Below are 15,920 nucleotides of genomic sequence, written 5' to 3' on the forward strand. Positions count from 1 at the left end.
GTTCTGGAAACATAACTAAGACGGTGCACGGAGGAAATGCTTTTTTGTCGTCTGCCAGACTTGCCACGTATTATTCTTCCAGTAACCTCTCATATCATCGCTGTTGGAGACTCATTAGAGGCACTCTAATCCATTAATTTTTATTTGTTTTAAACTAATTGTCGCACTAGTAAATATAGCGAAAGTCTGAAGATCGTACATTTCATTTTTTATCCACCTGTTTTAGTGACTAGGTTTTAATTGTATGGCGTTTAGCGATACAATAAGGCTCCTGTTCTTGAATTGATTTATTGTTATGTAGAGGAGGTATATTCACTACCATCTTAAAAAAAAAACAAGACCTCTGTGTATTAGTGACATACCTTAAGGGAACACTCACAATTCTGATACGTCGGCATAGGTGTACAAATTACTACTGGATGATTAATTCTGAACCTGTCATCACAGACTCAGAAGGAGTCATTGCAGCATTTTTTACTAGAGAGAAAGAGAGAGCTAGGTAAAGTGTGGGTGTGTATTAATACTAGCCTAGTTATGGTTATAATGCCAGTCTGGTTATCGTTAGGTGAGAGTTAACATAAAAATACATCGTTATTTATTCTTAATAACTTCTGTGCCATATGACAAATATAAACAAAACTTAAAAAAAAAAAGTACATCAATTTTGGGTTCTTCCAGGCACGTTTTATGCAGATCCATCAAGTGGGGATCATGAAAATGGGGGTGCCCAAAAGTGCCAATGGCCATTTTAATTCCCGTAAAGAAAATCCCCCAAATTTAGCATGCAGGTAGAACTTTACTCAGGAATTCAGATTTTGTTTGATTTAGTTTAAGTCCAGAATTTAAGAGCCAGAGGAAAGGCCTACAGTCACCTCCGCTGCACATATCCAAAGATGGGGTCAGAGGTTGTTGGCTATCTGTGGAGGGGTGGAAGCTGGGCTTGGCTGAAGGCCAAGATTTGCAACAAATCCCCACGGCACATGGTCAAAGGATATGTGATTCGTTGTTGGTCACCACTAGAGGATTGAGCGCACTAAGAGGGGTGTTGGGGGCATGGCAGGGCCTAGCCTCTCTGGCAAATCTCTTCAGCCCATGTCTGAAGGTTGTGGGCGGGGGGACTGCCCGCCCATGGAGAGTTGGACACACAAGCTGGACAGAGGCCAGAGTCTACATCAATCCCCTCATTGCGCACAGCCAAAGACCATGTACTGCAGGTGTGATCCACACAGGAAGAGCTGGGTGCAAGTCATGGACAGAGGCAAGACCTGTAGCCAAACCCTGCACCCCCCCTCCAACAAGCTGCTTATGACCAAAGGCCATATATTGCATTTATTGTCTCTCCACAGAGTTACCTCTTCTGTGCAGTGCTGGCTGCAGAACACAGGCAGAGGTCAGACCTTGCAGCCAATTCCTGCTGTGAACTGCTGAAGGCTGTGCATCACAATGACTGACCAAATGCAGACAATGCAGTGCAGGCCAAGAAGGCCATGCCCTGAGGCCAACCTTAATGTGCAGACCTGTGCAGTGAGGGTTGACCGTCCATGAAGTGTTGCACATAAGGCTGGGCCAGAGGCTGATGGACAAGCATTCTGGCCGTTCGCATAAGTTAGGGTGTAGCACCAGGCCAACCCCCATCTGCAGCGGCTGTAGGCCGTAAACAGCAGTAGTTGACCACCTGCAAAGGGTAAAGCGCAAGGAACTCTTGGTGTCATATGATCAAAATGCCCCAAATATTCAAGGAAAATATAGGGTAAAGTGAAGTTATGGTTAATGCTTGTTTTAACACATCCACACATCTTTAAACAAAACTTAAGAAAGACACCTAAAAACCACAGTAAAAGTGCAGCTACTGAAGAATACTGAAATGTATTTGTTTTGGTCACTAGCACAATCAAAAACACACACAATAAAAATAAAAACTATTATTCGCACTATTTTGTCCTTTTGCCTCTAGTGGAATTCACCACAAAATTTTTATTGTAGCAATTTCATTGTCCAATAGCACTTTTTTAAATGTAAGAAATAACAAATATTCAAGCGATAGAAAACTGAAAATACTACTATGTTTTAGTTTTCAGAATTTATTAGTACTGTTTTAACCGAATACAGAAACAGTCACCTGGTTTTTATACAGGTTTATGCAAAAGTTCAGAAAATGTAAAGTATCTTAGGGTGTTCATGTGCCTTCTACTAAGGACGCCAAAGCCAAGAAGAACAATAAAGCTAAGACATACCTGGATCACTAGATACATCTCTAGCAAGTTTCCTAATAGTGACATACTTTCTTTTCTTCTCCAGTGGAACCTGTGAAACAAAGATTCAGGTTACGGAGAGAGGCAGTAGTTGTAGATCAAATTATTGTAAAATAAGGTTTCATGCAAAGAAATGGATAAAAAGGTGTATTTGTTAAGCGTATTTTACCATTTGATTATTATATACACTATTAAGCACAATTAGGTGAGTCAGAGATTTTGCAGCGTAAATTTGAACGTAAAACAAGTAGAATGCAAAAGACAAGTCTGTGAAAAGCTTACTCAGTATTTATTTAATGCCGGTATATGATAACTCTAAAGACCAACCTATATATATCTCCCTGATGGCCTGGATTTGTACTCACTGGACCACATGTAATAGTATTAGATGTACAAAGGGAAAAAAGCGAGAATGTCACCTGTCCTTTTGGACACCTGTAAAAGCCCAGTAGAAGCCCAGTGACCTGTCATATGCATGAAGAGCATTCAGATAATAGTGCTTATTTAAGTCTGAAAATAACAAGTTACTTATTTTAGGTACTGCCTTCTCTGGTAGAGAGAATATCTAGCTGTAGATTGCTTCATTTCCCCCAGGTGTCATTCTGGAGCTAGAGATTTTTCTTGAGCAGCACCCCTGTGAGTGGCACTGATCGGCTCCCTGTCTGTTGGCGGCAGCGTCCACGCCAGATAGGATGTTGCGGGTCTTATATAAGCACCACCCCGGCTCAATTACATCAGTTTCTTTTCACAACTTTCCATGTCAGAAGCGTAGAGCAATAAAGAACACTTACCACTGGTGTGTCAAAATTAGGGCCCTGCAGAGCATGGAGGATGGGTGGGATGGTAAGGAGTCTGAACCTCGATATTGTCCCTGCCAGATAAGGTGTTACTGAAGGTAAGTAACTTGTTCATTTGATAGAGACATTTAGCTGCAGATTCCTTACCTTAGAATAGATACCCAATACATACCATCCCGGGAGGGTCCGCAAACCAAACATAATAGTAACTCCTGTAGGACCGAACAGCCAAAGTGGTCGTTCCTTCAGACCTGACTGTCCAAGCAGTTGTGTTTAGTAAACGTGTGCAAGGACTCCAACGTTGCTGCCTGGCAGATGTCCAGGGTTGGAACTCAGCGTGCTTACGCAGTGGTTGTAGCTGATGCTCTGGTAGAATGAGCAAACAAGCCCTCTGGGAGTTGGTTCTTAACAAATGCGTAGCATATTTTAATGTAGAGATGGTTCTCTTCTGCAATGTCTGACCCTTCTTCACACCCACATAGAGTAGGAGGCTAGCTCAGTATATGGTGTATGCCTACAGGTGAGGCACCTTGTACTGAGTCCAAGCAACCCTTTGTGATGGTGGAGGCAGCTCTAAATAACCAGATCTCTTAGGGGTAGATGTGGAGGGCAGCTAAGGCTTATCCAGGAGGATTTAAATCGGTTTCAAATACCACACAAGTCAGTCAGTAAAGTAAACACAGGAAGGAACCACAAAGATGTTAGAAAAATATGTAATATTAAATGTAACACACACACTAAGTAACTAAGGGCCATATGTACGAACACATTTTCCCATAGACATAGAATGGGTAAAACCCTTTGCTACATCTGGCCCTAACTTTGGTATTTCTCCTAACTAGAGATATTGTCATACACAAGTATACTTAGTAACAGGGAAGAAAAAGCATAAAATAACATGGGCCCCTATGTGGGGGCCAAACCATGTACCAAAAAATTTAACGCAAAAACCACACCCAACCCACACTACCACCGAAGGACCCTTAGGACTGGGAAAGTACTAGAACCTCTGACACCTGTGTGTGGAGAGCAAATCCCTGGTTATTGTCCATAGTCTAACATGGCAAAGTCAGGGTTGGAGATGTGTATTAGGACCCTTCCCAGAGGACCCTGAGGAAACCCGCTGGGACAAGGGAGTTTGGATAGTGCCCTCACCCATGGATACCCAAAACAGTGGACTACTTACACTAGGGTGCCCAGGTGAATAGAGGTGAAGTTGTTTTGGAACTTCCCGTTGAAGTCAATGGGGACCTCAGTTGTCCAGCTGCTGTTGTGACATGTGGGCCAGGTTGGTAAAACCCATGCATAAATTCCAGAGGAAGAGGACCTAAGGAGAGAGCGTGGACAGAGTCCAAACCACTGAGTGGTGCAGAGGAGGTGCAGAAGGGCGATGCCCACCCTTCTCAGTGATGCATCCTGAAGTATGGTGGACGAAGAAGTACAGCTATAGAGTCCAGGCGATGCAGGTGGATCCCAGGAGTCATCCACGAGGTGTCACACGTTGGTCGTTGGATTGCACAGGGGGTCAGTGGACAGCAGGATCACCAACAAGCCTTGGCAAATGCAAGAAACGTTGTGTGCCGTTTGAGGAGTTTTGGGGACCAGCAAAGTCCAGGTGACGCAAACTTGGCAGGTAGGTCAGGGCCAGCCCTCAGCAGGCAGGAGAGCCAGCAGGAATACTTGGAGCACCCCCCAATAGAACCCTCTGGCAGCAGGCACAGAGAGGCCTCAGCAATACAGCAAAGAGGGATGCCCACGTTACAGGAGTTGCAGTGCAGGCGCCATTCTTGGACCAGGAGAGTGCTGGAGCTTCTTGGAGCTAGGGGCTCTTCAAACTGAAGAGCCAACAAGCCTTGGCAACGACAAGCACATGTGGTGAACAGGGGTTCCAGCCAAGCAGCTCCAGCAAGGGACCTCAAAGCTCCCATTTGCAAGGACAATAGGTCAGACCTCTGGAGAGCCACAGAACCACCACCTACATTCCAGAGCCTTGGAGAGTCTGTGGGACAGCAGGATCCACAAGCCGGTTGTCATCGTTGAGGTGCCTGTGGGTGCAGCAGAGTGACTCCTTCACTCCAAGGGAGATTCCTTCTTGCTTTCCTAAGTGCAGGCAGACTCCAAGTAACTCTGGAGGCTGCACGGAAACAGGGTTGCAGAAGTCTCTGCAGAAAGCAGAAACAAAGTTGCAGCAGGAGCCCTCCTACCGGTTACAAGTTTGCTCTTGGTTCCTGAAGTACAGCAGCGCTTCCGGTGTCCAGGTTGCAGAAGTGTCTTGCAGAGGAGACTTGCAGATGGTTCCTTAAGTATTGTAGACAAATCTGAGGACACTCCCTCAGGGGAGCCCTTAAGTAACCCAGGAAGGGGGTTGGACACGTACTGCAGTGACTCACCTATCTGAGGGGGGTCACGGACGTCACCCAGCTTGGACTAACCAGTCAGATGCTCCCAAGGACCTCTGCTCATCTTATTTCAAAGATGGCAAAAATCAAGTGGCCAACTGACAGAGGTCTGTGCATCTCCCTAGGGGAGGAGCTGGACAGGGGGTGGTCACCCCCCTGTCCTTTGTGTGGTTTCGCATCAGAGTGGAAACCAGGGTTTCCTGCACTGGTGCAAACCGGTTTATGCAATGTGCCCTTTAAAGAAGTCTAGTGGCGCGCAGAGGCACCCCTATACAAGCCCAGAGGCACCTATTTCTAAAGAAGAGGTGTAGGAAAGTACTCTCTTTTTTGGCATAGTTGCCCCCTTTTTCTGCCTGATGTCAGTGTGTTTGACTGTGTTCACTGGGATCCTGCTAACCAGGACCCCAGTGATTATGCTCTCTCTCCCACAACTCTATTTCATCCCACAATTGGCATACTGGTGGCCCCATAAAAGTCCCTAGTATATGGTATCCAGGGAATTGGGGTTCCAGGGGATCCCTATGGCCTGCAGCAGTTATTCTGCCACCCATAGGGTGCCCATGCAAAGGGTTCTGCAGGCCTGCCATTGCAATCTGCGTAAACCGGGTGCATGCACCCGTTTTCACTATAGGTCACTGAACCAGGTCACTATAAGTCACCCCTATGGTAGGCCCTCTCAGCCCAGAGGGAAGGGTGCAGGTACCTGTGTGTGACGGCTCCCCTGCAATAGCAGAGGTGCCCCCACAAACTCCAGATCCATTTTCCTGGACTTTGTGAGTGTGGGGACACCATTTTACGTGTGTACTGGACATAGGTCAATACCTGTGTCCTGCTACATAATTGTAACTCCAAACATAGGCATGTTTGGTATCAAACATGTTGGAATCATACTCCAAGGCTTTTGCAAACATTGGTTGTATGATTCCATTCACTCTGGGGGTTCCTTAGAGGACCCCCAGTATTGCCATTTCAGCCTTCTGAGGGTTTCCAGGCAGCCCAAGCTGCTGCCACTTCCCAGACCGTTTCCTGCCCTCCTGTTGCTTGAGCAGCTGAAGCCCAGGAAGGCAGAACACAGAATTTTCTTTGGGAGAGGGGTGTTTCACCCTCTCCCTTTGGAAATGGGTGTTACAGGCTTGGTGAGGGCTAGCCTACACAAGCCACTGGCTGTGCTTTGAAGGGCACATTTGGTGCCCTCCTTGCATAAACCAATCTACACCGGTTCAGGGTCACCCAGTCCCTGCTCTGGTGCGAAACTGGACAAAGGGAAGGGGAGTGACCACTCTCCTGTCCATCACCACCCCAGGGGTGGTGCTCAGAGCTCCTCCAGAGGGTCACTGGGTTTTGCCATCTTGGATTCAAGGTTGGCAGGGAACTCTGGGGGCATCGGAGTGACCACTGCCAGCAGGGGACGTCAGTGCCCTCCCCTGATAAGTGCTTACTTGTGTAGCTGACCAATCCCCCTTTAAGGGCTACTTAGGGTCTCTCTCTTGGGTGGTTCCACAGACTCGGATTGCAAGACTCCAACAGGATTCCTCTGCAACCTCCAATTCGATTTTTGACCGAAGAAACTGCATCTGGACTCTTCAGGACTCTACAAGCTGCAACAAAGAAGCAAGACGCCTCCTGCAACATTTTATCTCTGGCTCCTTCCAGCAACTACAACATTTCCCCGGTTGTGCATCCTCTGAAGACAGCCTGTCTTCAGCCTGCATCAGTAGAAAGAAGGAATCTCCCTTGGAGTGAAGGAGTCACTCCCCTGCTTCTGCAAGTACCAGCTGTGACGACGACCGGCTGCGTGGATCCCCTCTCCTGCTGAGTTTTGTGGATCCTGTATCACGGGTGGTGGACTGAAATGGTCCCAACTGTCCTCTCTTCCAACTTTCAAACTTGAGTGAAGGACCCCAGTGCACCACATCCTTTGCAGCTGCCAAGGCTTGTTGGCATCCTTCCTCCAAGATCTTCAGGCATCCTGAAGTTCCAGCCCGTAGCACTCCTTCCTGAGACGCACAGCTCCCCGAGTTGTTCTCTGGCTGCGTGGGAGCCTTTCTCGTAGTGCTGTGTGGGCCTTTTCTGTGACTCTCCTGTCCCTGTCCTGTGGGACTCCTGTGGGTGCTGCCTGTGCTTCTGTAGGCTCTCTGTGTTGCTGAGGGCCCCTTCTGACTCCCTCTCCTGGGTAGAATCCACCTGGTCCTTCCAGGTCCCCGGCAGCTCCACTTTCCGCTAACCGCAAGTTTTGTGTGTGCCAAGGCTTGTTGGTGGAATCCAAAGATGCAAACCCGACTGCAATCCTTCCTCCGGCATGGGACATCACCTGCATCCTCCAGGAACCCGACTGTCTTCTTGGGTGCAGTGCTGACTCTTCTTGTTCACCGGTGGTTCAACTTTTCCACCTTCATCCTGGTGGGTAGAGGATCCTGCCCTTCCTGGACCCTGCTGTGTTTCTTGGACTTGGTCCCCTTATTCCACAGGTCTACTTTTCCAGGAACCCACTGTTGGTGTCTTGCAGTCTCTTCTGGGTTCTGCAATATTTTTCTTTACTTCTCTGTGTGTGATCTGGGAAACTTACTGTAATTTACTACCGTTTTCCTGGTCGCTGGGGTAGGTTGTGGCACTGACCTTTGGGCTTTCCTAATACTCCCAGCTCCCCTCTACACACTACACTTACATAGGTGGAAGACAGACTTTCGCATTCCATTTTTTTTAGTATATGGTTTGTTCTCCCCCTAGGCCTATTTCTTCTGATTGTGATTTTCACTAATTGCACTGTTTTCTAACTATTTTTAAGACTATTTCTGCATAATAATGCATATAACTTGTATATTAATTATCTCCTAAGGGAGTATAATCTCTATGGTCTTTTTTGTATTTGTGTCACCAAAATAAAGTACATTTTTTTTGTATAACAGTGTTTTCTTTCATGTGTGTAAGTACTAGGTGTGACTACTGTGGCAGTGCATGAGCTTTGCATGTCTCCTAGATAAGCCTTGGCTGCTCATCCACAGCTACCTCTAGAGAGCCTGGCTTCTAGACACTGACTACACTACACTAATAACGGATACCTGGACCTGATAAGTACTTGCAATTGCCTTGTCACTCTGTCACCTGGTTCTTTCTACAGGAAAGACCACAATATACCTAGAGGTATACTTAGTACCTAGTGCTGAAAACTAGTCTCTAAACTTCTTTCTGAGAGACTAAAAGTTGGGTAGGTTAGGTACACTGTACGCTATCCTAACAAACACCATGTCTACAGCTGGACATAGCTCTGAGGTCATGGAGGCTCCGTATGAGAACCTGACCTTCAAGGATCACAATATTCCTAGTAGACCAATTAGCATAGCTGGTAGTGGGAAGGGATGTCACACTGGTAGGGCTCCTTTAACACCCAGAGGGCAAGTAGAAAGGGTCACCAAACCTAGGAATAGATCCACCTCTGCTCATTCTCACATCCCTTCAGTATCTGAAGGATTCCACTGCACAAATCCAGGGGATGACTCTATAGATAGAGAGCTCAGGAAACAGACTGGAAGAGGCCAGACTGAGGCGGCAGCAGCAGCAACAGGTAGCCCTAGAAAGGGAGGCCTTGGCAGTGGAAAGAGAAAGACAGGGGTTGGGGTTAGCACCCCATGGTGGCAGCAGCAGCACAGGTTTCAGGGATTACAGAGTCAGGGAGACTCCTTGGATTCTGGAAACCTACACAAAATTGTTCCCCCATACATGGTGAGGGATGATATTTACAGAAAAGAGTCCTCATAAGACTAGGTAGACTTTGTGGACTGTTCTGTTAAAGCTTTAGTGGGCTGGTTACATGGCAGCAAAGTATCTGACTATGAGGGCTTGTATAATCTATTACCGAGAGAGCATATTTTGAATAATTGTGTGTCTGACTTGAAGCACCAGTAATTGGTAGCCCCAGATCTGACCTCTCTCCAAGAACTGCGAAAGAAGGCAGACAAATGGGTCAGAACAAGGGTGAGCAGAAAAGCTCATACAGGGGGTGACAAGGATAAGAAGGATGGTAATCTTCAGGAGAAGGGTGGGGACAAAGATAAAAGTAAAAACTCTTCATCAGGTCCATAAAACTCCTCTGGGGGTGGGAATAACACACATTAAAAAGCCATGGTGCAATGTGTGCAGAAATAAAGTTCATAGGCCAGGGGACAAATCCTGTCCTAGTATAAAGCCCCTGAGTCTTCCACCACTACTACCTCCACATCCACTCCAAGAGCCCCTAGTAGTAGTAGTAGGAATAGTGGTGGGACTACAGGCAATAGTCAAAACAAAGGTGTAGTTGGGTTCACATTTGGGTCCGTAATAGAAACTGAGGTAGGTGTAGAAATCCCTAAGACAGTTTCTGTCTCACAAGGTGGCAATGTCTGTGCCACCCTAGCTGTTTGTCCCCTTAACATGGATATGTACAAGCAGCAAATACAAACAAATGGTGTTGAGGCCCAGGTCTACAGGGACACTGGTGCCGGTAGCACTATGGCCACTGAAAACAGTGTCATCTGCATATCACCAACTTGGTCAGAAGTACCAAGTCACTGATGTTAACAACTCCACTCAGTCCCTCCCCTTAGCTGTAGTACAATTTAGCTGGGGTGGAGTTGCTGGCCCTAAGCAGGTGGTAGTCTCACCTAGCTTACCTGTTGACTGTCCTCTTAGAAATTAACCTATAGACCTCAGGTTGGGCTGAGGTAGAGTTTCTCACCCATGCTGGTTATTCCCAAACAATTGTTTCTGTTAATCTCACGAGAGATTAAAAAGCAAAATAGGGAAGGAGCCCTGGAGCCTGAAATAATGGCCCGGGACACTCTTAAAAACACAGGCATGCAGGATATCAAATTATCCCCTGGCAATCCTACCATTAAGGAAAGCATTCCTCTGAGGGTGGAGCCTGTACCAAAGGAGTCAAAAGCTACCACAGCTGGCCTCCCAGAGGTAAAAGTACCTCTCTGTGAGAAACTGAAGCCAGAACAGCAACCCTGCCCGGTCTTAAAAAAACAAGGAGCAACCCTCCAGCCCTCCCAGAAAAACTTCAGTGCAGCACCCCTGCACTACCTCTACACCATAGGACCGCAAACCTGTCCTTACGTAGAGCCCTAGGGATAGCTACCTTCATCTGCTATACCCCAAGAAGGACAGCAACTCTGTCCTCCTTTAGAGACTTTGGGACAAACCTTTTGTTCTGCTCTAGCCCTGCTCAGACATCACCCCTGTCTAGCATTACAACCCTTATTACAGCAACCCTTCCCTAACATAGGGACCCAGGGACAGTCATCCTTGCCCCACTCAAACGTTTTTCACACCTTAAAAATAGGGAATCACAGGGTCCACAGTTTATATGTAGGTTCGGAGTTACCATTATGTAGCTGGACATAGGTAGTGACCTGTGTCCAGTACACGCATAAAATGGCGCCCCCGCACGCACGATGTCCAGGAAAATGGAGCTGGGGTCGTGGGGGCAACTCTGCCATTGCAGGGGTGCCCTCACACACCGGTACTTGCACCCTGCCCTCTACCCAAGGAGAGACTACCATAGGGGTGACTTGCAGTGACCTGTTGGTGAAACGGGTGCATGCACCCTTTCACGCAGGCTGCAATGGCAGGCCTGCAAATACACTTTGCATGGGCTCCCCATGGGTGGCATAATACGTGCTGCATCCCCTGGTTCCCCAATGCCCTAGGTACCTGGCTACCATCTACTAGGGCTTACATGGGGGCACTAGTATGCCAAATGTGGGGTGTAAAGTGGTTCAAGTAACCAGGTGTGAAGGGAGAGAGCATAGTCACTGGTGTCCTGGTTAGCAGGATCCCAGTGAACACAGTCAAACACACTGACAAACAGGCAAAAAGTGGGGGTAACTATGCTAAAAAGAGGCTACTTTCCTACATGCCTACAATAGGGATGACTTACGGTGACCTGGTGTAGTGACCCGTGGTGAAAGGGTGCATGCACCTTTTCATGCAGACTGCAATGGCAGGCTTGCAAACACCTTTTCCGTGGGCTCCCATGGGTGGCACAATACATGCTGCAGCCCCTGGAGAACCCCTGGTGCTCCAATGTACTGGGTAACTAAGTACCATATACTAGGGACTTAGAAGGGGCACCAGTATGCCAATTGTTGGTGTGCAAAGTCCTAGGCAGCCAAATTTAGAAGGAGACAGCACAATTACTGGGGTCCTGGTTAGCAGGATCCCAGTAAAGAGTCTAGAATGATAGCAGGCTAAAAGTGGGGGTAACCATGCCAAAAAGAGGGTACTTTTCAACACCAAGTACTCCCGTCTTGTCTGTGTTGAGCTGCAGGCTGCTCCTTCACCCAGTCAGCGACGCCTGTCATGCATCTCTGGAAGATGGTTCTGGTGGTGGAGGTGTTGTAAATGAGAAGATGAGTTGGGTGCCATCTGTGTAGGAAATTAAGTTGAAAATGTGTGATCTGACGATGTTGGGTAGCGGGATCATATATGGGTTGAAGAGCGTGGGGCTGAGCCCTGGGGGGGGGGGGGGGGGGGACACTGCAGGTGATCTCATTGAGTTCGGGGCTGAAAGGTGAGAGGTAGATCATCTGGGTTCTACCAGTAAGGAAGGAGGTGTTCAATCTGAGCGTCATTCTATCAGCATGTGGTGGGATACGGTGTCAAAGGCTGCTGAGAGGTCGAGAAGGAACAAAGCTGTTGTGTGTCCTCGGTCGAGGAGGGTTTGGATGTTGTGAGTGGCTGCGATCAGGGCAGTTTCGGTGCTGTGATTACTGCGGAAGCCCCATTAGGAGGCATTGAGTAGTTGGTTCGGCTCCAGGTATGTTATGAGTTGCTTGTTGATGATCTTTTCCAGTACCTTCGCTGGGAATAGGAGCAAGGAGATTTGCCAGTAGTTTTTGGGCTTGCCGGGGTCGGGGTAGAGTTTTTTGAGTAGTGGTCAGACTTTGGCATGTTTCCAGGCATCGGGAAATGTTGCGGTGTTGATTAAGGTGTTGAACAAGGTGGTGAGCCCCTGGCCAATCTTTTGGTTTCTAAGGTTGACGATGTAGTGCAGGCATACGTCTGTGGGAGTTCCCAAGTGGATGGATTTCATAGTGGAGGTGATGTCCTGGGTAGAGAGGATGTTCCAGGTGTTCACTATGTGGTTCGTGTTGATTACAGTGGTGGCATATCTGCCAAGGAAGTCCATAGGTGCGGGCTGGGGTTCGAAGTTTCTGTATATGGTTGCGATCTTTTTGTGGAAGAAGTGGCACACAGCTCCTTTTAGAGTGTGATTATTTTCGCTGGCAGCGAGGTTGGAGAATTCCTTAACATTGCTAAAAAATTCCTTTGTGTTGTTGGCGCTGGTTTCGATGCGTGTGGCAAGAGCTGTCTTCTTTGTTGCCCTCAGAAGGCGATGGTACAGGTTGAGGGAGGTCTGGAAGGCTGCCCCATTGGAGGTGTCCTTGCTGGTGTGCCATCTCCTTTACAGCTGTTTGTTGTCTTGTTTCGCTTTCCTGAGTACCAGCTGGCCTTTTTGGAGATTTTTCTCTGGGTGTTGTTCTTGATGGGAACGATGCTGTGGGTGCGATTGGTGACCCAGGCGTTTTTCACTGCCTGTTTGAGGTTGGTGGCGATAGCGAGGTTGGAGGTGTTGAGGGCGTCTGCCTAGCTGGTCTCTGATATTTTGGTCCTCCTCTAGTTGGGGGTGCGGGTCATCTTGGGGGTGGAGGTGCAGGGGCTGGAGATGCTGAAGCGGACGATGGAGTGATCGGTCCATTTGAATTCTGTAACATGGCTGTATTTGACACAGTTGCGGGAGGTGAAAATGGGGTCCCATGTGTCCTGCGGTGTGTTTAGAGACATGGACGATCTGGATCAATCCAAGGCTGCTCATACTGTCGAGGAGGTGTGCAGTGTTGTTATTGTTGTGGTTGCTGAATTGGAAATTTAGGTCACTGAGGAAGATGTAGTCCTTGGAGTGTAAGGCTAGGGGTACAATGAAGTCTATGATGGTGTTGCAGAAGCTGGAGTGCGGGCTTGTGGGTCAGTATGCAAGGTTGCCTCTGATGGTTGTTTTGTCATCCATGTGGAGCTTGAAGTTGAGATGTTTCAACCAGGGATGGGGGGAGGGGGGGTTGTCGGTGGTGCACTCTATGGTCTCTTTGTGGATGATGGGTGTTCCTCCTTCCGGCTTGTTGGTGCAGTCCTGGTGAGGAGTTTTAAATCTGTTGGGGATCACTGTGGCAATGTCTGGGATGGATGTGGGTTTGGTCTTGGTGAGCAAGATGATGTTGCGTGTAGAGCTAGATGATGATGTAACCAGGGCTCGTGGCGACGGGCTTGCATTTGGCGTGCCTTTGGTGCTACAGTGACGCACCCACAGCATGCATCCGCTGCGCAGTCACGCTGCGGCCTGCATTATGTAGGTCCTTGGGAGGGTGGGGCTTCCGTTTGCGGGAAGAATGGTGAGTGGGAAAAGCCCAGTGGGAAACCCAAGGCAGATGCAGTGTCACTGAATCAGTCAGGAAAAGCAGGAACTGGAAGCAACAAGCAAGTGGCAGGCTAGGTGTCCAGGTGCCTACTCTGACCCTGTAAGTCACCCCCTAAGGTGGGCCTTTAGCCCAAGGGTAGGAGGCATGGTTCTAATGGTGAATGCACCCCTGCATGAGCAGAGGTGCCCCTACAAACCCCAGACTCCATTTCCTGAGCTTTGTGAGTGCGGGGAAGCCATCCTAAGGTATGTAGTGGACACTGGTCAACCTGAGTGGTCCAACTACATAATGGCTTCAATGAACCTAGTCTCAAACATGTTGGAATCATGCAACTACACCGATTCCAGTGCTGCATGATACCATGTACTCTTGGGGTTCTCTAGAGGATCCTCTATGTCTGCCTCTACAGCCTTCAGGGTCTGCCTGCCATTCCATGCTTTTGCCGACCCCAGACACTGTTCTGCCCTCCTGCTGCTGAGCCTAACTCGGGCAGGGGATGGCAGAACAAAGGATTTCCTGTAGGACAGATGTGTGACCACCTCTTTTAGGTGGCTTGCCTGGTGTGTGGGTGCGTACCTATGGTATTTACACCTTATACCAGCTCCAGGTATCCCTTATTAGTGTAGTTTAGTCAGTGTCTAGAAGCCAGGCTCTCTAGAGGTACCTGTGGATGAGCAGCCAAGGCTTATCTAGGAGACATGCACAACTCGTGCAATGGCACTGTAGTCACCCAGTAATTACAGACATGAAAGAAAACACTCAGGCCCTCATTGCAACCCTGGCGGTCAGTGATAAAGCGGCGGTAATACCGCCAACAGGTCGCGGTAAAAAAATAAATAAAAATGAATTATGACCATGGTGGAAACCGCTCAGACAGCCACTTTAACACACCGACTGCCATGGTGGTAACGGCAGCAGGGCTGGAGACTTCGGTCTCCAGCCAGGCAGCCGTCACAGTCCCACCCTCGCGATTATGGCCCCGCCTACCGCCATGGTTTTCGTGGCAAGAGTACCGCCACGAAAACCATGGCGGTAGGCACCGTCAGTGCCAGAGAATTCCTTCCCTAGCACTGATAGGGGTCGCCCCTGCCCCCCTCCGAGTCACCCCCCTCTCTCTCCTGCCCCCCGCACGTTTACACACCCACACACACTCATACACACACACATACCCACATCCACCCACGCATACACACACATACATACCCGCACACCGGAACACACACCAACATACATTGTCGCACACATGCATTCACAAAACACAACATACACTCACATTCAGTCTTTCACCTACTCATTCAACGCGACTCACACCCGCATGCACGTATACAAAAACAGACACACACCCCCACACACACCACCCCCACCCCTCTCTCCTGTCGGAGAACCCGACTTACCTGTTTACAGGGGGTCCTCCGGCAGGAGATGGAACGCGGCGCTGCTGCCAGCAGCAGTGTCCACCAGCAAAACTCCACCAGCCCATATCATTGCGCATGATAAGGTCGGCGGTGTATTTCTGGAGTGGCGCTGCTGGCAGCAGCACCACCTTACCGCCGTCCGCCGCCATGACCGTTGACGGAATACCGCCAGCCTTCTGGCGGTATTTCGTCTACGGTCATAATGTGGGTGGCGGCTGGTGACGACGGTATGTTGGCGGCCGTCGCTGTGGCAGTAGGCGGCATTTACCACCAATGTTGTAATGAGGGCCTCAGTGTTACAAAAATAAAGGTACTTTATTTTGGTGACACAAACACCAAAAATACCAGAGAGAAAATACTCCCTAAGGAGGTAAGTAATACACAAATTATATACACTAGTATGCAGAAATGGGCACAAAAAGTTTTTAAAAAACAGTGCAATTAGTGAAAATCACAATAGATAGAAATAGCCCTGGGGGAGCACAAACCATATACTCAGAGAGTGGAATGCAAAAGTCTGTCCCCTACCTAGGTAAGTGTAGTGTGTAGAGGGGAGCTGGGAGTACTAGGAAAGCCCAAAGGTAAGTACCACAACCCACCCAAG

General features: G+C 48.5%; 1 protein-coding gene across 2 annotated transcripts in view; it reads right to left on the reverse strand.

The window, feature by feature from the left end:
- The window catches only part of PRKDC (protein kinase, DNA-activated, catalytic subunit), a 2,139,921-nt gene that overhangs the window by 1,150,038 nt on the left and 973,963 nt on the right, over window positions 1-15,920 (reverse strand). For both annotated transcript variants that reach the window (XM_069220133.1, XM_069220131.1), the window contains exon 45: window positions 2,235-2,304. In XM_069220133.1, coding sequence (XP_069076234.1) covers window positions 2,235-2,304 — 70 coding nt within the window. The remainder of the gene's footprint in view (window positions 1-2,234; window positions 2,305-15,920) is intronic.

This window comes from Pleurodeles waltl, chromosome 2_2 (genome assembly GCF_031143425.1).
Source record: "Pleurodeles waltl isolate 20211129_DDA chromosome 2_2, aPleWal1.hap1.20221129, whole genome shotgun sequence".
Taxonomy (NCBI): domain Eukaryota; kingdom Metazoa; phylum Chordata; class Amphibia; order Caudata; family Salamandridae; genus Pleurodeles; species Pleurodeles waltl.